This window comes from Hesperophylax consimilis, chromosome 25, assembly GCF_061612785.1.
Source record: "Hesperophylax consimilis isolate HC1 chromosome 25, BYU_Hcon_1.0, whole genome shotgun sequence".
In the NCBI taxonomy this organism is placed as follows: domain Eukaryota; kingdom Metazoa; phylum Arthropoda; class Insecta; order Trichoptera; family Limnephilidae; genus Hesperophylax; species Hesperophylax consimilis.
Window position 1 is genome coordinate 8,675,209 of NC_142860.1, and position 23,806 is coordinate 8,699,014.

The 23,806-nt window shown below is 35.6% G+C and overlaps 1 protein-coding gene across 1 annotated transcript; it reads left to right on the plus strand.

The window, feature by feature from the left end:
* Positions 1 to 1,100: 1,100 nt before the first annotated feature.
* Positions 1,101 to 22,839, plus strand: Hr96 (Nuclear hormone receptor HR96). Its single transcript, XM_089646937.1, has 7 exons — positions 1,101 to 1,237; positions 1,356 to 2,426; positions 11,355 to 11,583; positions 14,929 to 15,138; positions 18,038 to 18,250; positions 18,525 to 18,762; positions 22,469 to 22,839. The coding sequence occupies exons 2-6, from the start codon at positions 1,366 to 1,368 to the stop codon at positions 18,726 to 18,728; spliced, it is 1,917 nt and encodes a 638-aa protein (XP_089503063.1). The 5' UTR covers positions 1,101 to 1,237; positions 1,356 to 1,365; the 3' UTR covers positions 18,729 to 18,762; positions 22,469 to 22,839.
* The last annotated feature ends 967 nt before the right edge of the window (positions 22,840 to 23,806 follow it).

Consider the following 23,806-nt stretch of genomic DNA (forward strand, 5'->3'; position numbering starts at 1 on the left):
TAAATATTGAAACAGTAATAATCGTCAATAATAATAAAACATGTCCCTATGGACCAACACTTAACAGTCCTAACATTTCGGCCTCAAGATTATTTTTAAAAAAGCGATACTCAAAAATACAAATCATCCGGATATTATTGATTACATTGATCGACGCCAAAATTTGACTCGCCCCAGGCGCCGTTTGGCTTAGGAACAGCACTGTTGAAGAGATCTAGTTATAGGAGGGAGGAAACACAGAGGCTGGAAAATAGTTCCACGACATAAAAATATATACTGAAAAGATCGGGTCGGCGGTACTCACACCCACCTCCTAAATTGAAAAATATTTCTCAAACGATATTTTTAGCCATCCTGTAGCCTGTAATATTAAATAAACAATGGAATCTGCGTATTATTTTAAATATTGCAAATTTATTATTTCCCTAATAATGTCCTTGCAACTCCTTAAAAAATTACAATTATTGTGGTTAAGTATAGGTACTAATAATGAGTTAGATATTTTAATACCTACTTCCTATTTTTTAATATGTATTGTTTACAGAAATAGTATTTTGCAATTTTGCTATATTTCACTTTGTGTGGAAAGGACTAAAACCTTTGAGAACGGCAATGGTACATTATTTTATAACATCTACTTAAAAATATATAATTTTGAATAATTGATCATAATCATCACTACAAAGCAGATAGGTAATCTCTCTGGAGTACAAAAATTTGCATTGCATTTTCGATGTGCCATATTTAGCGCAAATCAACAATTTTGAGCTCGCAACATCGTTTCCATCATGTTTACATCGTGAGATATGCAATAATATATAAGTTAGGACGCCATTTTATTTGTTACGACACCGGACATGATTCAACTATGGAGAGGTTATTTTTATTATGCCTGTTCACCTACTAATTAAAATGTTATATTACATAAATACTATATTATCCTACTAGATGTGCAGACGTGATGTGATGCAAGAAAAGTTTGAATTTCCCTCCATTTCGGCATTTTAATTTCTCCGCCGCGCCGCCAACCTATCGGTATCATATTTCTCTTCTGTAGGTTGGTGGTTGGCAACAATGAGTCAATAAAAATATTATCTGACGTTTCTGCAGTAATTTTTTATTTCTGATATTTTGTTGTGATATCAATCGCTGATAATCTATAACTCGCGATCAAATTGTTACGCAAGTGAGATTAAATATCGTGCGTCGTCTATCCCCCAAGTAAAAATGATTTTTGGTGAGTACCTACTAAACAGTAGCTTTGTACTTTATCTTCAGTGCCCTTGTGTTGTCGAAATGTGTATAAATTTCTTCGTGTTATCTGTCGGTTTATTATTTTTCTCTCCGTGTTTCAGATAATATGAAATGGCGCCACGAAACTTAAAGATGATGGAGGACAGCAATGAAGGGAAAGAAGAGCTGGAAAGCGGCGACAAATCTAATAACAAGAAGTCATCTCCCGGAAGCGCTGCCAAAATATGCGGAGTTTGCGGGGATAAGGCGTACGGGTATAACTTCAACGCCGTGACCTGTGAGAGCTGCAAAGCGTTCTTCAGGAGAAATGCCCTCGCCAGCAAGGAGTTCAGGTGTCCATTCTCGGAGCAGTGCGAAATCACAGTTCTGACGAGAAGATTCTGTCAGAAATGTCGCCTGGAAAAATGCTTCTCGATCGGAATGGCCAAAGAATACATCATGTCAGACGAAGACAAGGCGCAGAAGAGGTTAAAGATCGCCGAAAACAGAGCTAAAAAGAGACAGAGTTCAAAGTTTGGAGATGATGAAGTATCCAGCTCAAAGCTTATCAAACGGGAAGACAACGATGATTCTAACACATCTTGGACTCAAAATGGTAAACAATCTTCACCCGTTTCGTGCGAGGAACAACATAGTATAGAATCATCGGATAATGTGGCATTTGACAATAAGCAAGCAGTGAGTGTCATCAGAAACAATAGCTTAGCGGAAAATCATATAGAAACCGCTAGTGGTAATAATCATTCAAATCAGTTTTCCCCGCTGTCGAAAAAAACAGAATACAGTGTAAATTACAACACACACAATGATAATAGTGTGATGAATTCCCCGTTAAATTCCGGTGCCAATATTAATAATAATAATAATATTATGAAGTATCCAAATGCGTTGGGTCATACTTCGAACAGTGTTCATCAAAACGGGAATTTATTGCAGGACAATCTAGTGAATAATATGAGATTTGCAGAAAAGGAGGATGAGAATTTCATGATTCGTTCGATGCTGACGACTCCTACGCCTAATAATAATAGTGAATCATCCACAGTTTTTGCTGTGATCAATAATAGTGAACCAATTTCACAGCCATTGTGTGACAGTGCCTTACTGAGCAGCCATCATGATAAACCCAACAAGGTCGATGTTGCCAGAGATGTTCTGCAGGACGTAGAAAGGTACTTATCTCACTTTTATAATTGGAACTGGTGAACCCATGTTGAAAATAATTTATTATACAAAAAATTATCCTTACAATCCAGATGGGTGATGAAGTACCTACCTATAGTATATTAAGGTGATATAGTATATATAAGTAAGGCGATTATTTTTATTCTGTATTAGAAATATGCAATATTTTTTTGATTTTGTGGAAAAAAATTCTGTTTTCATCTTCAAGTCTACTCGCATTCCATGAATTTTCACCACTAGCTAGAATCATATTATTTACATTTGGAAGTAATAGAATCAATGTAGCACATATCATAAGTTCAGGCACACACTGACATCATTAGTTGCATGCATCAAAATCCATAGGGAGACGATGCGACACTTAGGAGACATTTTTAAAATTTGTATGGATTTTAAAATAGTTGCTCATGTGCCGGTGTTCCAAGTACTGATAGTGTAGTGTTGCCAATTTAAGAATTGAGGGATAATCAGCCGTGATAAGTAAATGCACAGTAATTCACATGGGATTCATTCTCCAGAATCAGGGGTCAAATTTTGCAGTTTTGTTTAACCTTTTAGGTTTTTTTCTCAAAACACATGTACACACTTGTTCTATATTATCTGTTTTAAAAAGTTTGTAAAATATAAATCTGTTGAAAATATCAGATTTCTGTTTTTCTTGAGATTTGGTGCTTGTAAACTCAAAATGTAGTATAAATAATTAATTAATAGCGTGAAAAAACACAAATTAATTAAGCCGTAGAGTAAAAGATAATGCATCATTAGTATTTTTTTCAAATTGATAGATGAAAACACAGTGTGTTCGTATGTGTAAGTATATACGCAGTAATTTCAGCGTAGGACTTATGTTTTTATTTACAGAAGCAGGTATACTTCGTCTTTACCTACCAAAAGAGGTAAAATTGCGATACAACATCATCTTTTTTTACTACCTAAAACGAGACATTCAAAAAAAAAATTTTTGGTGACACATAAAAAATTCGGTACTTGACACATTTCTGCCGAGTATTTTTTTGCGATGGCGCTATGCAGACTCCGGGCGAAAATAAAGGTCCCGCGCTATTTTTTTTAATTTGTTTTAAATGGCTATATCTTCGAAAATAATAAAAATTTCTACGTAGTAACTCAGCATACCTAAGCTATAAAAGTACTAAACGAAAATCGAATATTATTTGAAATGCTACTCAATTAACCTTGTAATATGTTTATTACGGTCCGACTAACGGTATTTGCCCATACCTGCTTTCTTTAAATACGCCCGACATCTCTCGCTCGCTTGCACATAGGAGTTGAGTGGGAAGGAACAGAGATAGTTCGTTTCGAATCAGGTTTCAGGGACATAAAAACCTTCATTCCAGGAATTGAATTATTTCAATAACAAATAATATACTATCATTTTGTTGAAATACCGATGTAAACGAAAGGCACAAACATAAATATAAAAAGAAGACTTCCATTACTTTTCGATAATTATATATATAGTTGGGACCTTTATAAAGAGATTGTTGTATAATATTCATGTAAAAACATTGAATAATTCCGTCCTTTTTTGCCATTGAAATGAGGCCGGCGCAAAAGGTAGAACTACCCTCCCCGATGTTAAGCATTAATCGACCGAATGGGTAGAACTACCTTTCCTGGCCTAAATGTGTTAATAACTTCCCATAGTCAACTTATTTTTGTTAATTACTGTGTTTTTATTTACAACGGCAGTACTGTCCTACCATCGAGAGCTCTGTTGTAATGTCTCTTTCTATTAATTTACATGCATTCATTGTTTATAAGTAAGAGGTAAAGGTTAAAATGGAGCTATCATTATGACTAGTATTACTTTATCGGAATTTTAGATAAAATGGAGATCTGGATCATAGATTTTCTAATTAATATCAAATGAAATATAATTAAAATTTTGTGATACATGCATTATCTTTGGTTGTCAATAATTATTGTTTAAATGTTTTAAAACACTGACATGGATTACCGGCAGCCAAAATAGGAACCAATGAAAGAACAAATATTTTAGATTCTTGTGTTTTTTGGTAAAGTTTGCTTACTCCGCTTACTGCTAAATACATCCAAATTATTGAAGTACCGCTTCCTTTCAACTTAATTAGTATAAGAAACAACTATTTACTTCAGAGGAGATGGAATAACATGCACAACGTTATATATGCACAATATTTTAATAATTTGTGCCTATGTCAGCGTAACCTTTTGGCAAACGTCACAACGCGAAGAAAGATATTCTGACTATTGAGGTATATATTCCTCGCAAAATCAGTGTAAAATGTTGTTCCCATGCGGGAAGTAGGAAGGGAGGTGTGGTGGCTGTCGATGTCACTTTAATCCTTGCAAGTCACTTGTGACCATCCGGAACATTTGGGTGACCGGCGCGCCAACTTCAAGCGCTCCTAAACCCTATTTACTGACGAAAGGTTATGCCATTGCTTCCCCTATCTTTTGCAGTACTACTTGTACAATATCTCAGCACGCTTGTCGTCATTTTGAAGTTTTAGCGCTTATAACCGACTGAAGCCCGTGGTATCTCACACAGGACAATGAACCGATGCAAGTGGCCCATACTTCGAATGCCTGTTGGTTCCTATATATATATTTGATTGAAAAAATGGAACTGTAATGCATCTTTTAACATCTCCCCTCTCGTAAATAGTTGTTTCTCGTATTAATTAAGTTTAAACAAAGTGTTATTTAAATAATTTGTGCTTACTTAGAAGTAAGCAGAGGAACAAAGCTTTAGGCACAGCGCTAATAGCTCCATTGCGACCTCCTTCTTTCATAAATAAACACAATATGCCAATAGAAATATCTTTTTCTTTGTTGAATATTTTAACCATTGCTGCCATAAAAATTAGACACCTAGAAAAAATGAATGAATTGCTGTCTATAAAAATCTGTAAAATTTCAAGATAACTCTCTGTGTTTTATATGGCAGTTTGGTAAAGAGATTAAATTATAATATTGATTTATTACCCACATTACATTTTACATAACTTCAAATACATACTGTTATCTAAACAATGCCAATTAATAATAACATAAAACACACTGTTTTTATTTTATACTTAAAATGAAGTATTTTACTTTCATATTTAATCCTTAATCTTGTTTGCTCAATGTCAGTTCTATGTAAACAGCATTTTATCACATTCATAAACCTAAAGGGACGATCGATGTCAATTGTTAATGTGCCTACGTCCTTGGCAATGTGCATTGAAGTGCGATTGACGAAACTTCAAACGAACGGCCAATATTTTCACCCCAGTTTCTTGTAGACATCTGCGGAAACACTACCTAAAGTTTGCGAATACAGTGATAATCTTTTGATTTTACTTAACCTAATCTAGCTCTGGACAATAAGGAACTGCAGAGAAAAATATTAAGTTTAAAAAAATATGTATTCATATAAATCAACAAACGCCAAGTTTTATTATATTTTATAATAAGTAGAACTTGTAAATTCGTTATTAAAAACTAATAAAACTTCATCCCATTAAAACACACCCTTTAGTTTAATTCAACTGAACCTGCAGTTTCATCACAACCAGTCTACGTAAGTAATATATTTGTGGACTACACTGTCTACAACAGCGGTCGGGGAACCGGGGTAAATTATCCCAAATGGGGTAAATGTTTTTTTTGGGGTAATAAGGAAATTTTTCTAGTTTGCTATTTAGGAAGACTGTGAAAATATTACTTTTGATGACATCAAGGATACAGTTATAAAACATTATATATAGCAAACTCGGAGAGCGGTTCTCTGACTGCTTTCCAGATATTGATATATGTACATACTTTCAATTGGGTTGTAGATCCTTTTAAATGTGAAATTGCTAACATACCAGAAGAACCTCCGGGTTTGGCAGAAACAATACTTGAACTTCCATCTAATACTGTAGCACGTATTCAATTTGAGAGCAAAGCCAATCTGTCGTCTTTTTGGATGTCAAAAGCTACGAAGGCTTTCAAAATTGCACATGAGGAGGGGGTAAAAAAGTTGCTGCCATTTGCAACAACCTATATTTGTGAACAAGGCTTTTCCACTCTAATGAACATAAAAACGAAGATCAGAAATCGATTAAACGCCGAAGACTGTATTCAAATTGCTCTTACATCAAAAAGTCCCAATTCTGAAGTAATTGTATCAAACATGAAGCAACATCATTTCTCCATGAACTGAAAGGGAAACCTGAAAATCTGAATTTTTTTGATCCAATTTCAGAATTTTATTTTGTTTCTCTATTAGATACTTACTATTTTCATATAACCTATTTTTCCGGGTAAATTAATTCAATAAATAATGTTTATTTAAATATACATTGTTTGTCTTCTTTTCAAAATGGGGGGAAGGGGTAATATCGACTTAAAAAAATATCAATATCGATAAAAACAAAAATATCGACTCAAAAATATTTTGGGGTAATAGTTAAAAAAGTTCCCCGACCGCTGGTCTACAACATCCACATCAGGGTTGCCAATTCATGGAGAATTCCCCAAATTGCGGGAATCTTTAAGATTTTCAAGATTTAGGTTTTTCGCATCTAGAACTTTTTTGTTGGGAAAATGCGGGGATTCTGGGCATTTCTTGACTCCAACCATATTGAAAAATAATATTTACAATAATTGTGAGAACGCACTATATTTCATTTTCGTTATTAACAAATAGAAAAAAAAGTATTTTTTTAAAACCAGAACGAATGAGAAAATCCGAAAATGACTAGATAATAAAAAAAAACTATACTATGCTAATTTTAACAGAATTTTATTTCATTTTGGAGGTAAAGAAACTTGTGGGATTTTGTAGGGAATTTGAAAATCTCTTCATCTCTTGTAGGTATTTTACGACATGTGCGTTAACAATTCTCGTCCACATTCCCATTTGAACTGATGAAAATATTTTAATACAGGTTTAAACTCCCGTAAATTGTTTATCAGATGCAGTCATTGATGCAATTTCGCGCTTTGATTCAATACAATAACATCTTCTTCGATATTAATAGCGGGTAATCGTAAGAATAAACGTCTCGACTCCCATACAAAATACAGCACTGTTTGAAAAAAAGCTGGCTCTTTTAGACTGGTGACTGGTGACATCACGGCTATCTCCATAGATTTGACGCGTTTTGAAGACCCGAAAAATTTAAACTTTTAACATTATTGTAACTATTAAAACTAACTATAACAATAAAAAAATGTATTCAGGTATTTAATTTAGAAGGTCATTATTGATAAACATGGACTGCAGCTCCTCATTGCCATATAATGGTTAAAAGAAAAAGAAAAACAAATGGCATTCCGCATGAAACTGAATTCCAAAGAACTCGAAAGATAGAGCAATTGGACGAATGATTGGCAATCAAACAGTGAAACCATCATTCCTCTGCACCGATGGCGCTTGTCAACTTATGCGCTCAATCGAAATACACAGCATTCCCCCCGTCAATGACTGTGATGTAAATTGACTTAACTGTTGACAATTGACATTATTAGCGAATATTTTCTCTGGAATCCCAACTGTTTGGAGCTAGGTGGGTGTAGTATTGTGAGATAGTGGAACGGGAAAGAGCAAGTTTGGGAAGTACCTCGTTATTTAGATCTCGCCACTAAACACAGCTAATGCCATTTCAACATCGATACTTTTTTAGTAAATGCATTTCAAGCAACGTTTCAATTCTAGAATTCTTTCACCAGGACGATACTGAGTCCTCTACGACCTCGACATCAACAAATTAACCGTGGTTAACCGTTTGAGTACCAAAAAATTCATACATTTGCTTGTAAAATGCCACCAAAAAAACATTATTTTTTATGAAACTATATATTTTTTTAAAACCCCATAAATTCTTTGAATTTTCAAGGATTTCGATAAATCAAAATATGATATTGGTTTTGAATCACGCGCACGAGGATCCCGAAGTCCAGGCGTTTCGAAAAAATGAGAATATCCTGTAGAAAAATTGGTTCCTGGAGGTACATTTGAAAATGAGTAATTTCCGGTGTTACTCTCCATTTCTTGGTCACGATCCGAAGAATTACTGGAAATTCGCATCCTGCGGTTGGGAAACACAGGTATGACATCACTGATATCACTCTCATCAGAGCTACTCTTACTCGAACTTGAATTAGAGGAGTGGAAATCGTCGCTCCCGCTGTCAGACATTTCAGAGGACGCCCTTGACGTTATATTTTTTCAATTAACTAAAATAAAAAAAATAATAAATGAATCTGAAATTTAAACGGTTTACTACGATCTTACAACTATTAAGATAATATTACAATAATATTTACCAACGCCGCAGCACCACACCCGACGTACGCGCGAATCAGAACACGACTGACGCAATCGACGGAAATCGACGATCGGCAATCTTCGTTAAAACACGAATCGACGAAAGTCGACGATTGGCAATCAAATTGTTAATCAACGTAAGCTGTTGTTTGGCTAATGGCAATTTGTCATATCTTGGGATCGATGACAAGTTACAAGTTACCGACATTATCAATGAAACCTTTATCGGTGTGCTAGTAAAGGGAGGCCCTGAACAGGTATTTTGATGTTAGAACAAAATTAGCTTCCTCCTAATCCCTAATGTTAGCAACATATTTTATTATAATGCTTCCTTAATCTCACAAACCAGAGCTTTAGAAGAAGTTTACCTTAAAATCATATTGATTCAGCGTTACAAGTATAAAGGTTACAAATTTTTATTATCAGGTAACATTAGAATCAATAAACATTCATTCACAGGGTCCACTAATTCTTTCTGGTCAAAGATGTGCAAATAAAGCTTATTTATCTGAAAGTAAAATCACTTCTAGGTGTTCTGGTGGTTACATACAGTTAATAGATTACATGCCAGAGGCCTGCTTAAAATATTATTTTGGATAGAAAAAATCAACGGAGAAAAATGTCTTTGGCGAACACCGGGCGGGCAGCAATATTGATTTGTATACAAATTTACAGTTTTATTCCGAGACGTGTCTATTAGACGGCAGATAGTGTCTACATTAGATCTCAAAAAACTCGGCGTAAACCCCAGGCAATGCCGGGGTCTTCAACTAGTTACAATATATTTCTTATGTTCTTTTGTAATCAAATCATCTAATATTGTATTTTGCTATTGTTGCAATTTAATATATATATATATATAAATGTATGGTATTATTGAAATATCACATCAAAATAGAAGTATTTCAATCTTATTATATTTGTTAACAAAGTTTTATGAAATATGTTATGGCTAAAGAAAGTAAATGTTAACCGTAAAGGATTTCATTGACAAGCCAACCAATCATGAATTACTTTAAATGAATAAGTATTCATTCAATTACCTATTTGTTATGGAACATTATTTTTTTGCTTTGAGATATTGTCTGTCTCTCAGCACACAAATATAAAATTGTGTGCTGAGAGACAGACAATATTTTTTTGCTTTGAGATATTGTCTGTCTCTCAGCACACAAATATAAAATTGTGTGCTGAGAGACAGACAATATTTTTTTGCTTTGAGATATTGTCTGTCTCTCAGCACACAAATATAAAATTGTGTGCTGAGAGACAGACAATATTTTTTTGCTTTGAGATATTGTCTGTCTCTCAGCACACAAATATAAAATTGTGTGCTGAGAGACAGACAATATTTTTTTGCTTTGAGATATTGTCTGTCTCTCAGCACACAAATATAAAATTGTGTGCTGAGAGACAGACAATATTTTTTTGCTTTGAGATATTGTCTGTCTCTCAGCACACAAATATAAAATTGTGTGCTGAGAGACAGACAATATTTTTTTGCTTTGAGATATTGTCTGTCTCTCAGCACACAAATATAAAATTGTGTGCTGAGAGACAGACAATATTTTTTTGCTTTGAGATATTGTCTGTCTCTCAGCACACAAATATAAAATTGCTGATCTCCGCTTCACCTACTTCAACTTGACACAATTAATGTGTTTATAAGTAAAGAGTGGAATGCCATACATTTCACAATCCCAAATACCATTTATAAAAATACCTTAGTGGTCGATTATTAGATATTTTTGTAATAATGTCCCTGATAATTTCATGCAAGACCGCCAACACAGGCTTTTGATTTTTCTCAGATGCAAACCTAACTTACCAATGCTTTTTTTTCCATTAACTCTATACTCCTTGAGGAAAATAATTTCCCTCAGGGCCTTTGTTATCTTTACGAATGCTGTGTGGAGGGTCTTTTTTAGGAGAGGAAAGAGTGAACACATGTCTTGAGGAGACCAATCTTGTCAGAGCTGAGTTGTTAACCCAAGAACGAGTCGTAGAGATGATCCATTCTCATGTACAATGTTGGTCGCGCGCTTGACATGTTTCCCGACTATGCACCGATGCGAAAGGGATTAACGACGCTAGTTCCTTGCAGCATCTTTCATTGAAATACCAGTACAACAAAGATAACATTTCCCACCTGACTCCTGTGCTCTTAAGTCTTCAATCTGTTTGTTCAGATAGGGAATAAATCAAACAGATCGCTCATTTTCTGCACAGAATCAAGGGTTTTTTTAAGTACCCTGGTGTTCCAGACCAGAGGTGGCTGATGCCCCTAAGGATACTTACTAGTTTGGTTAACCACCTTACAAGAAATGTAAATATTTACAACATGTCCTTCAACAACTTAAACTTGTAATTATATGTACCTACACATAACTTTTTTGTGTTGTCCTACATTTATATATTTTGTTTCAAAATAAATGGTTACTTATATTGGATTGCATTCGCTATAAATATTTATGTAATATTTAGCATACAATATGTATGTTGGGAATACATTCAATGCCATGTACCATTTCACCCAACTAATGAACTATAGAAAATATGTTTGCCAAAATGCTGTATCCCTTAGATAACTTTATGAATTTGGTTTCAGCATTTACAGAATACCCGTGGAGCCTAACTCCATCGAGTCCATTCTCTGCGAGGCCATCAAGCTGGAGTTTGAGGCATACACCTCGCTGTCGCAGATCAACAGTTCCAGCCGGGAGCTGAACGATGCTGAACGAGCCAAGCTGAACGAACTGATCGTAGCAAACAAGGCGCTGCTCGCCCCTCTGGACGAACACATGACCAACCTGGTGTCAGAGGAGTACAGATATAAGGTAAGTCCACAGACCTCCAACATAGACCAGCTCATCAGGTAAAGGGGAACAAACCAAGTTGCGCAGAGCAGAGTGGTGGCATAACCGTCTCCCTTTCTCTGATCTTTCAATAACTGAATCTGACAGTATACAGGCAACTCGCATTTTAATACCACAATTTAGTCATGGAAAATAAAATCTGCTTACGATTTACTGGTCTTTTTACAATGGCGGGCAAATTGCTGGCTGTATAAAAAACTCAACTACAAATCCCAAATCGGGTAAACAAAAGTTCAGCTTTTTTTGTTATTTGTTTTTGGGCTGTTATGCCGTGTTGCGCTAACTCCTTCTTTAGCCAACGTTTCGGACAGCATTGCAGTGTCCATCATCAGGGCAGATATGTTATTTGAGGTTGTGTTAAAATGTGAGCTTATGTATATGGTTGTGATACCGTGTTGCCAGCTCCAACCCTCTGAGCTAACATTAACGTATCATTTTTTAAATTTTTTCATTTAAAGTGGTTTTCTTCGTTTAGCTCTGGTGTAGCCGTCAATTACCGGATACCAAGAACTATTGAGCTTAGCTCCATCGTCTCTATTAATGTTTACGGGATTTTTATGAATTTCAATGGCCTTCGTAATCAGCCGTGCTCTATACGTTTTCGGTCTCCCGAGGATTTCAGGAACAAATCCAAAGTAATGCCCGGTGTCAATCAAATGCTCGGCAATTGCCGATTTGTCAGGGTGGCCGAGTTTACAAGCTCTGAAGTGTTCTGAAATCCTTTTGGAGATAATCCGCTCTGTCTGGCCTACATAGACCTTGTCACATCCGGAACAGCTGAGTTTATACACTCCATCTGTTTCATGATGAACACTGCAATGCTGTCCGAAACGTTGGCTAAAGAAGGAGTTAGCGCAACACGGCATAACACCCCAAAAACAAATAACAAAAATACTTTTGGCCGTGAAAATCTTAAATCATATTTAAAAGTTCAGCTTGTTTCCAAAATTGAATAATTTGTTACACTATTGAGTTAGACACTTTTACAAATGTGTTATATTTTACTCACCTCACTCATTTTTGCGTTCCAACGCATCCTGATTTGTAGACAATTCGTTTAAAAATTAAAATTGAGACTGCGCAGAAAAGTCTGAGTCTGCAAAGTCTGCAAACCGTTCCCTTACTTTAAGCGAACTTTACTTTTTTGCGCAGGGTCTGGTTATTTCAATGTGCATTATTCGGCAGTCAACGTACAACTGATGTCGTAGTTTATTCAAAGCAATCTCAAATCCTCCCGGTGCCGAAAATATAGTCAGGTGGTTTGCCTCCAGCTCTCCATAATGAAACCCAGATTTTATGTTAGGACAAGTCTGTTAATTTGGACATCTATGGGTAAGACAATATCTTTGAATCCATCATGCTGCTGTTCGGCTATTCTGAATGAGCTGATTATGGGGAACAAGTTATTGCTTACGTCTGTCCTGTCGATGGACACTGTAAAGCTGTCTAAAGAAGGAGGAAGTGCAACACTGCATAGTACCCAACGAATTAATCATGATAGCGTAAGCAATTTATAAAAATAATCACTTCTCATATGAATGTCTTTAATATCTAGCACATTGTAGCGTTTTTCAATGTCAGATTATTATTGAATTATGCCTGCATTATGGAATCTTGCATTGCGTTTAATTACTTTTCCTTTTCGTGCAGTTATTATAATCTCTGGGTTATCAGCTATCCATGTTCTTCATACATTGTTGTGTAGCAAAGATGACTTCGCCGAGATAACCAAACTGCACTCAAATAATCATTTGCTTTGTTAAATGAAACATTAAAAAATACATTGTAATTTTCAAAAGAAAGGTGATTAAATGTCGTTACAAATTAATGTATTATTATTATTATTATTTATTGGTTTTATATGGCGATATTTAGTGATTAAATTACCTTGCAGGCTCTTTACGTACAATATAAGTTATTGTATATTGTACATAGATTTTGAATGGTTACTATGTATTAGTAAATTTTATCATAATTAATTTCATTTAAGATAAACGTTTTGAGTCTTTCTGAACCTAGTTCAATCGGCAATCATATAATACGTCTTACACTTCTGTGCATGTATTTGCAACGTCATGCAATCTAGGTACATATATGTAGGTATCTGAATGAATATTATAATGTCTTAGTTTTATTATTGTTCTTGCCATTATATGATGATTGATTGATGTTTGTGGGTACATTACAATACATTATATCTCTCCAGTCCAATGAGAGGTGTGACTGTAGGACTTACACAGACTTTAATATGAAGTTTAATACAAAAATAATAGTAATTTATTCCCGAAGATATGCATATATAGCATGGTAGTGTAATGCAATACGTGCGGTGACAGAGAAGAGTCCTGAAAGAATGCAATTGGAACATTTCTTAAACCAAAACACTTATTTAGCTTTATGGAAAACATAATAAAACTTTGTATTTCTTTAAAATATTTTTAAAAAAACAGAGAGAGAAAAATCATTTCTTTGAATATAACTATGTATAGCTATTTTGGAGAAACTACTTATCGTAGAATGTATATGTACTTTAATTATTGAAGATAATATTAGCGATTTACAAAAATTTGTAACAGAGAAATAATAAAAAGATATGGTCGCATCTGCGACTTGAACCCAAAACCTTCACCTTACCGGGGTCCTGCTCTACCAACTGCGCTCATGGGACCCTATTCCCTTCGGTATATCTAACTGTATAACTAACTAACTTCGAATAAGAACTACCAACATTATCTTCATTTTTCTCACCGCACATTTTTATTGGCTGCTATCTTTATGTATGATAGCAAGATTCAACGCGAAGGTCCTGAGTTTAATTCCCAGATGCGACCGTATCTTTTTATTATTTCTCTGTTACAAATTTTTGTTTTAAAATCGCTATTATTATCTTCAATAATTAAATATTACAATTTCAGGTTGTACCTACTCATTAAGTTATTCCAAAAATATATATGTTCTATTTTATAAATATTATCATATACAAACATTATCTGGTAAGACTACAATTTACATTAATATTGTTCTGCGAAAAACAAGTAAGTTTTTACGAAAATAGAATCCGCTAGTGCACAGAAAATTTTGCATCGACAAACGATGGTGGTATTAGGTCGCGAGAGCTCGGCGTTCCAAAGAACAGTTTTTTTATGTATTGATTCTGACGTATTGATCATCTAACAAGGTTTGAATTATGTGTGTGACATTTGCCCTGCAAAAGGGAAATATCCTGCTCTAACTGATATCACTGTATTCTTTCTCAATGTATTTTAGGTCGTGTTAGTATTTATCTTATCCTGTTTGACATTTCAGCCAACACAAGGCCAGAGCGACCCCACCCTGCTGGGCATCATCAACCTGACGGCTGTGGCCATCCGTCGGCTGATCAAGATGTCCAAGAAGATCAACGCCTTCAAGAACATGTGCGAGGAGGACCAGGTGGCACTGTTGAAGGGCGGCTGCACTGAGATGATGATCCTACGGAGTACCATGACCTACGACTGCGCTCGCGACACCTGGAAAGTGAGTCTTATTTATTTTTATTTTATCTACTAAGATTCTTTAACCCCTTGGATATTTTTGTGCCTTTTATTACAAAGCACATCAATAGCAGTAAAGTATTTTTGTGTACTTTGCGGCACAAACTGAGACGGACTTATGAAAGTCATTCTATCTCCTTTTGTATCACTGTAAGATATAAGATTTTAGTAGTGTTATAAAGTGACAACACCACGCTTTGTATTTGCATTTAAACGTACAATACAATTTACAATAGAAATTTCAAAATAATTGTAATACATATATTCCAAAAAGTCATTGACCGCCATTGCTTGCATGTTTGTGAAAGATTTATCAAAGGTAAGTGACAAAACAACTGTATAAAATTTCCTCTTTTAATTGCTTTTGTCCATTTGTAATATCAAAATCTGAGATTCTTTCATCTGTTTTGAAACAGTAGTTCGTTTTGGGATACATTAAAAAAGTGAATCTATTAAAAAATTGAAGTAAACTGGGAATATTTATAAATTTAATAAATCGTGAATCTGACGGATCATTTAAAATAATTTGATGACAAAATCTCAGAATGCCTCAGGGTTTAAACCCTAACCTTTATGGTACAGACCTCGAACACGATCCTTCTGATTGTTAGCTACCTGCCATAGTTTAACCATCAGGCTACTGACCATCTAATGGTACAGACCTCGAACACGATCCTTCTGATTGTTAGCTACCTGCCATAGCTTAACTATCAGGCTGCTGACCATCTAATGGTACAGACCTCAAACACGATCCTTCTGACTGTTAGCTACCTGCCATAGCTTAACTATCAGGCTGCTGACCATCTAATGGTACAGACCTCAAACATGATCCTTCTGATTGTTAGCTACCTGCCATAGTTTAACCATCAGGCTACTGACCATCTAATGGTACAGACCTCGAACACGATCCTTCTGATTGTTAGCTACCTGCCATAGTTTAACCATCAGGCTACTGACCATCTAATGGTACAGACCTCGAACACGATCCTTCTGATTGTTAGCTACCTGCCATAGCTTAACCATCAGCCTACTGACCATCTAATGGTACAGACCTCGAACACGATCCTTCTGACTGTTAGCTACCTGCCATAGCTTAACTATCAGGCTGCTGACCATCTAATGGTACAGACCTCAAACACGATCCTTCTGACTGTTAGCTACCTGCTATAGCTTAACTATCAGGCTGCTGACCATCTAATGGTACAGACCTCAAACACGATCCTTCTGACTGTTAGCTACCTGCCATAGTTTAACTATCAGGCTGCTGACCATCTAATGGTACAGACCTCAAACACGATCCTTCTGACTGTTAGCTACCTGCCATAGCTTAACTATCAGGCTGCTGACCATCTAATGGTACAGACCTCAAACACGATCCTTCTGACTGTTAGCTACCTGCCATAGCTTAACTATCAGGCTGCTGACCATCTAATGGTACAGACCTCAAACACGATCCTTCTGACTGTTAGCTACCTGCCATAGCTTAACTATCAGGCTGCTGACCATCTAATGGTACAGACCTCAAACACGATCCTTCTGACTGTTAGCTACCTGCCATAGCTTAACTATCAGGCTGCTGACCATCTAATGGTACAAACCTCAAACACGATCCTTCTGAATATTGACCATCTACATAATATTATGTAACCAAACTGAACTAACATTTTTTTTTTAAAGAAATGCAAACATTCCTGGGTTACGAATAAACTGACACTAATTGAAAATCTCCTACTACCAACACAGTAAATGGAAAATGTTGATTGTGTTGTGATGGAGGACTTAGCCAGCCGAGGAATTGGAACACACTACACCTGGGTGGGACCCAAATGCGATGTAAACTCAGCCATCGACCTGTCAAATCAGCCACTAACTGGCCAACTCAGCCACTAAATCTATAGATCGTCTTATAGATTTTGTTAGCGTCTCAGATACTGGGCGTTCTTTACAGTGCTTACAGTATGCACTGTAATATGTATTACACATCTGCTGATCGTGTATAGATCGCAAGTGGGCCGCCTTGCATTATTGAGTTTGGCAGCCACTTCTGGTCTGGAGCCCCTTAGGTGGCGGAATTTTTTTAGTCACTTTTTGCAGAAAGGGGAAGTACTTTTGATAAATTATCCTACTATGACTAATGGATTGCAATATTTTTTTTTAAGGAACAATCATTCATGTTACGAATAACCTGACAATATTTTAAAATTTCTTACTGCTATCGCGCAGTAAGCAGTTAAAATGTTTCTAGTGTAGTGATGGAGGACTTAACCAGCCGGGGAATTGAACTCACAACTTTTGGGTGGGAACCAGATGCAATGCCAACTTGGCCACTTACCGGTCCCATTCCCACCTTTATATTATGTTATCGTCTTTAAAATACACATACAAGGTGCAAATACTTTGAATATGTTGTTTTAATGGAAGCTGCCGCCAAACGGGTACACATTAGTAACTTTCCTGGAGAGAGAATGGGTTAAGTATTTATTCCTTGCTACAGAATAGGTTAACTCCTTGTGTTCCTTTAATAGACCCTCCACAAAGCATTCTAAAATATGTATATGGCTCTGAGGGAAAATTCAAATAGTATTGTCACTTTTGAGAGGTGATTTTATCAGTCTTCCCATATTCGATTTGTCGATGGCTACCCATATTTAGGTCTCGTCAATCTTATCATATTTTTTTTTTTTTTTTATGAAACCAATAAATATGGGATAAACAATTAAATATATGTTTCTGTATTAATATTTAGAGGTATGATTTTTTGAATATGCGCAGGCGAATCCAAAACAGAATGCCCGAAAACCTCCATCGGTCAAGGTTTTATTTTTTGTAAATACGCCATCGCTTGAGTAGTTAGGAATGATGAGTTATCTTGTTTATTTCAGATTCCCCACTCGCAGGAGAATATGAGCAACATCAAGGCGGAGGTGCTGAAGCTGGCCAAAGGGAACATATACGATGAGCATGATCGGTTCATCCGCACCTTCGACCCACGCTGGCGCATGGACGAGAACATCATTCTCATCATGTCCGCTATCGTTCTTTTCACACCCGACAGGGCCAGGGTCGTGCACTCGGACGTCATCAAACTAGAACAGGTTAGTAGCTATTACAGAGCGTATGGTCTGTCTATCTCTAATCACTTCTGGCATTTCACTCAGGAATTGATGAAGTCTACTGGGTGATGATTGAAGCCATAGACTGGGGATAAAACACTGTAACATCTGTATTGGTATAGAAGCTAGAGCTATTTCATGCAGCTTTTTGTTCTGAAGGTGGTCTCTTGGTATGCTTGACATATCATGTCATAATTTGTCATCCTAATTTAATGTAAACTTTAAATATATATAAGTCGTACTTGTTTGTTTGCAGAATTCATACTATTACCTGCTGCGTCGCTATCTGGAGAGTGTGTACCCGGGCTGCGAGGCCAAGTCCACCTTCCTGAAGCTCATCCAGAAGATCATGGAGCTTCACAAGCTGGCCGACGAGGTCATCGGCGTCTATCTCGACGTCAACCCGAGTCACGTGGAACCTCTACTCATTGAGATCTTTGACCTCAAGCAGCAACACTGACCGCCACCACCCATTATTATTTATGTATGTAATTGTAAGTACTTATCGTTGTTTGTTTATGCAACGGAAGAATCCCACTACCTGGAACCAAAATATTTTATTGCATTAGTATCCCAACTGTCTGGAGCCAGTGAGACTATGGCATCCCCGATTGGGGCTGGCTGCAGTTGTGGGAAGGGGAAGGAGATAGGGAAGTACCTGGCTATTCAGATCCGGTCACCAAACGAGGCTAATGCCATTCCAAGCAACATTTTGATTCTAAATGGTATACACTTTATACTGTAATCTTTCCCCAGGGCGATACTGAAAGTATCTACCACTCTGGAATGTGCCGCAAATATACTTTACTGCCGTACTAAACACAAAGGGGATATCTGCAGTTTGGATAAAGTGGAGATCTGGAACTTTTGGTTTTCTTTTGAATGCCATTTGATACGGTTCTATGTTGTATTATTATTTTCTGTGGTTTTAGATTATTTTTTTCTGTTGTGAAAAGAAAACTTTTTCATGTTTTTAATTATTTAAGTCTTTATTTAAAAAAAGCTTGCTTCCAAAGCATCAAGAAATGAAAGAAAAAGTTTTTGAATATTTTTCCCAAATTCGTTCTGCGAAAATTCCTATTTCTGGGCCGATGCTTATTAAAAAGGCGAAATCAATAGCAAATGAGATGGGAATTGAAGATTTCAAAGCTTCCAATGGGTAGTTTGACTGCTAAGCGACGCTATAACATAGTGTGCCTTGCCGTTTGCGGCGAAGCTCAAAAAGTTGATCAAGAGGAGGTGACAAGTTGGCTGGCAGATAATAAACACATTTGGGAAAAATTCCACCCAAAAGATTTCTGTAATATGGATGAGACTGGATTATTTTATAATATGATGCCGGACAGAACACTAGCTCTCCGTGGCGAGAAATGTCACGGAGGGAAAAGAAGCAAGGAAAGACTAACCGCCGCCCTCTGCTGTAATATGAATGGCTCCGACAAGATGAAGCTGGTTGTCGTAGGAAAGTTTAAAAAACCAAGGTGTTTTAATGGCCTTACATATTTATCGTATCCTGCTGTGACCTACGAGAACAACAAGAAAGCGTGGATGACGCGGGAGATTTTCTCAAAATTTATCATCGCCGTGCAGAGGAAAATGGCAGCACAGAATAGAAATATTTTAATGATCCTTGATAACTGTTCAGCTCATTACACTCCCCAAATAAATATTCCTAATGTGGAAATTCTTTTTCTGCCGCCAAATACCACCAGCATCCTCCAGCCCCTTGATCAGGGAATAATCCAAAATTTTAAATGTATTTTCTGAAAAAGTTTACTACATTCCTGCATTGTACAAATAAATAGTGGTACAACGTCTGATAATCTTAGAAAGTGGTCTGTATTAGACGCCTGCAGAGCAATGTGTATGGCTTGGCAGTCGGTGATGCCTGAAACCATTAAAAATTGCTTTCGAAAAAGTGGGATTTGTATAGAAGAAAGTAGCGCCCCCATGGAAGAAAGTAGCGGCCCTGTAGAAGAAATAACAGCTAGCGAAACGCTTCTACTCGGGGAGGCTAACTTTATCTATTTTATAAATGTCGACGAACATCTTCTAACGTCCGAAATGCACATCCCCGTGCCTTCCAGCGAAGAAACCGAGGTCAGCGACAAAGAAGGCAGTGAAGATGAAGCAACCACAATCTTACCCCAATCTTCTGATGTTTTCAACGCCCTAGATGTTCTCCAGCGGAGCATATCGGGGAGCCCGCAGTTGCCATCTGCCTGCGTTTTTGCATTTAAATGCCTTTATTAGAATTATTGTTCGTCATAATGACGATACAATGAATAAACCAAAACAAGTAACAATAAAGGATTACTTTAAGTGAATCTGTGATGTATTTTATGTTGCTGATTTAATTTTGTGTTAAATGGTTTTTTAAAGTTGTAATTATTGAAAAACAGAATTTTTTTTTTCTAATGTTTTTATAACAAACGAATTTAAATATTCAATTGTTTTTGAAAATTCTTGTTGTTTTATTTCATATAATTTGTACACCAATTGCCCATAGTTATTGTGTTATGACTTAAATTCATATTAACTTTTAATATTGAAAAAAATAATGTAAATATAGAAGGTCAACAATAATTAAAATTTAATATGTTAACGAAGGAAATTCTAATGTTGTGTAAGTTGGCCCATCAATATGTACCTGTATGTAATAAAAATTTTATGAGTTTAACTACTGGCATTCCCCATAATGTATTGTTATTTAATGTGTTATGTCAATAAGGAATATAAATAATGGAAAACACTAACAGTTTAAACAAATACTAATGGTATAGACCTAAGCAATGATAATTTGAACATTGAAATACAAGTTCATTTTAAATGTTTTCATAATATATCATGGATTATTCGATATACGTAAATCTCTGTCATGATCAGACATGTTATAAAAATAATTATACCTAAAAATTATTCTAAAAGTTATTAATCTTTTTTACTTTTAAAATCATGTAGAATCACCCCCTGAAGTTATTCTAAAAGTTATTAATCTTTTTTACTTTTAAAATCATGTAGAATCACCCCCTGAAGTTATTCTAAAAGTTATTAATCTTTTTTACTTTTAAAATCATGTAGAATCACCCCCTTAAGTTATTCTAAAAGTTATTAATCTTTTTTACTTTTAAAATCATGTAGAATCACCCCCTGAAGTTATTCTAAAGTTATTAATCTTTTTTACTTTTAAAATCATGTAGAATCACCCCCTGAAGTTATTCTAAAAGTTATTAATCTTTTTTACTTTTAAAATCATGTAGAATCACCCCCTTAAGTTATTCTAAAAGTTATTAATCTTTTTTACTTTTAAAATCATGTAGAATCACCCCCTGAAGTTATTCTAAAGTTATTAATCTTTTTTTACTTTTAAAATCATGTAGAATCACCCCCTGAAGTTATTCTAAAAGTTATTAATCTTTTTTACTTTTAAAATCATGTAGAATCTCCCCCTGAAGTTAGCGCACTTTACTCCCGGACACTTAATTAAACCTACAATTTACAAAACATCATTTTGCAAAAAACAAGCAAATTATTAAGAAACACCGTACAGCGATTTCGATTAAAACTTTTAAATTGTTTGCCAATAGTTACTTGGCAGTCAAATTGTCTCCTTTGGTGTTATACGTATAGCAGTCCCAGAGAGAGGTTGTACGTACGCCATCAATGAAATATCTTCCTTCTCGCACGTCCAGATACCAGAATGTTGACGGCTTGTACAACCTCTCTCTGGGACTGCTGTATACAATTTAATGTTTATGATTTTCTTTTGATAATCTTGAAATGGGGGACGCTCGAGGAAGACCCGGCCCGAACAAGTGAATCAAATACTTGCTTTTAGTCATGTCAAGATTTGGTACAGCATAAGAGTATGAATGTGTGCCAATACAGATGGGCCCAGAGAAAAATAATTTCCCTCAAGGTCTATGTCATCTTTGGGAATGCTGTGTGGTGGGTCTTTTAGGAGAGGAAGAAGTGAACAGGAGTCTTGAAGAGACCCATATTGTAGGAGGAAGTAAACAAGTGGCCAGCAAATCATTCCACATCTAAGCTGTTGAACTCAACGGTCGAAAAGACCCATTCTCATGTGACAAATGTCAACCATGTACAATTGTAGGGCACGCGTTTGTGCACACTCTACCCTCTCTTTATCCCTGCAGTGGAGTTGTGTGATGTTTATTTATAAACTTTTTTTCTTTTCAGAATCACACTTTGAGGACCAGAAATGTTTTATCTACAGAGAATTTATGGATAACTTTTCTAGAAAAGTTGTGCCAAAGTTTTGTAACCTTTGAATGAATCTATTCTTATTATTTTGGTATAATTTTTTTTATCATATTTATAGTTTTTATTTTTGTCTTAGTACCTATCTACTTTATCTAATTGCAATCTTTACACCTCCACATTGTGTATAAATTAATATCACATTTTATAATTAATATCTATTTTTTATATAATGTAGTATTTATTAAGTACTAATTTTATTAAGTTTGGTTGCCCAATGTTTTTAAACTTTATAAAAATATATATACACCTATTAGCAAAAAAATTTAAAACAATTTTTTCTGTCTAATTTCAGCTGTGTAATGATAACAGTAATGTATCAAATATGACATTTATTTTTTTATAATAAAAAAATGTAAATATCAATAAATAAAGTATGGGTACTAGGCCAGTGCAATTAGCGCCAAAAAGGGGGTGGCGATCGAAGTAATTCCGGTAGTCCCAATTTTTTTATATGTTATATAAACTGATCCCCTGATGTAAAATCTGATTTTCCGACCTTGGCGCACCTGTGCTCGCGCCGCCATTTTGAAAAAACTGGCCGAAATCGGGCCAAAATCTAGTTTTTCCCAAATATCTCATTTCCAATGCAAATTTTGGCTAAAGTATTTTAACAAGTATAATAGAACATAAAATAACCTACAACTTTTGTTCAAACAAATTTCTTCTATCTCTAATAGGTACCGAGGTAGAAAGTCGTAAAGGTGAGTATATTTTTGAAAAAACAAGTTTTTTGCGCGACTAAGTTTGTTTTTTTATAAATACCTCGTTTCCAGTGGAATTTCATGAAAATTTTATTGATACCAATTATGTAGAACATAAAATTTCAAAAAAAGCTGTGCCGTTTTTATGTTTATATAGTTTTTTACCGATATAAAGAATAAACAAATCCAAGTAGGTATGCACAGAAAATCTATCACGGTTTATTATCACGTTATTAGATTTTTTTTGCATTTTTAAATACAAACATCTATAAATTTACTAGAGGGCACTTCGGTATGGGGAGGGCTACCCCCCACCCTTCTACTCCTCCCCTCCGGTTCCCTTCAGTTGCCGCGTATCACGTCTTGAGCCTGGAGCGGAGCTTGACAGCGTCAGTGTCACAGCAGCGTTCAGTTCGAAATGATTCAGTGCAATCGAGTATGAAAGATTTACAAAAGAGGGCTACTTTACGATCCGACGGTCTCATAAATTTTGGTCAGGGATTTGGTCTGACATGACCATCGAACAAACTCTGATGAGATCGATGAAAACATC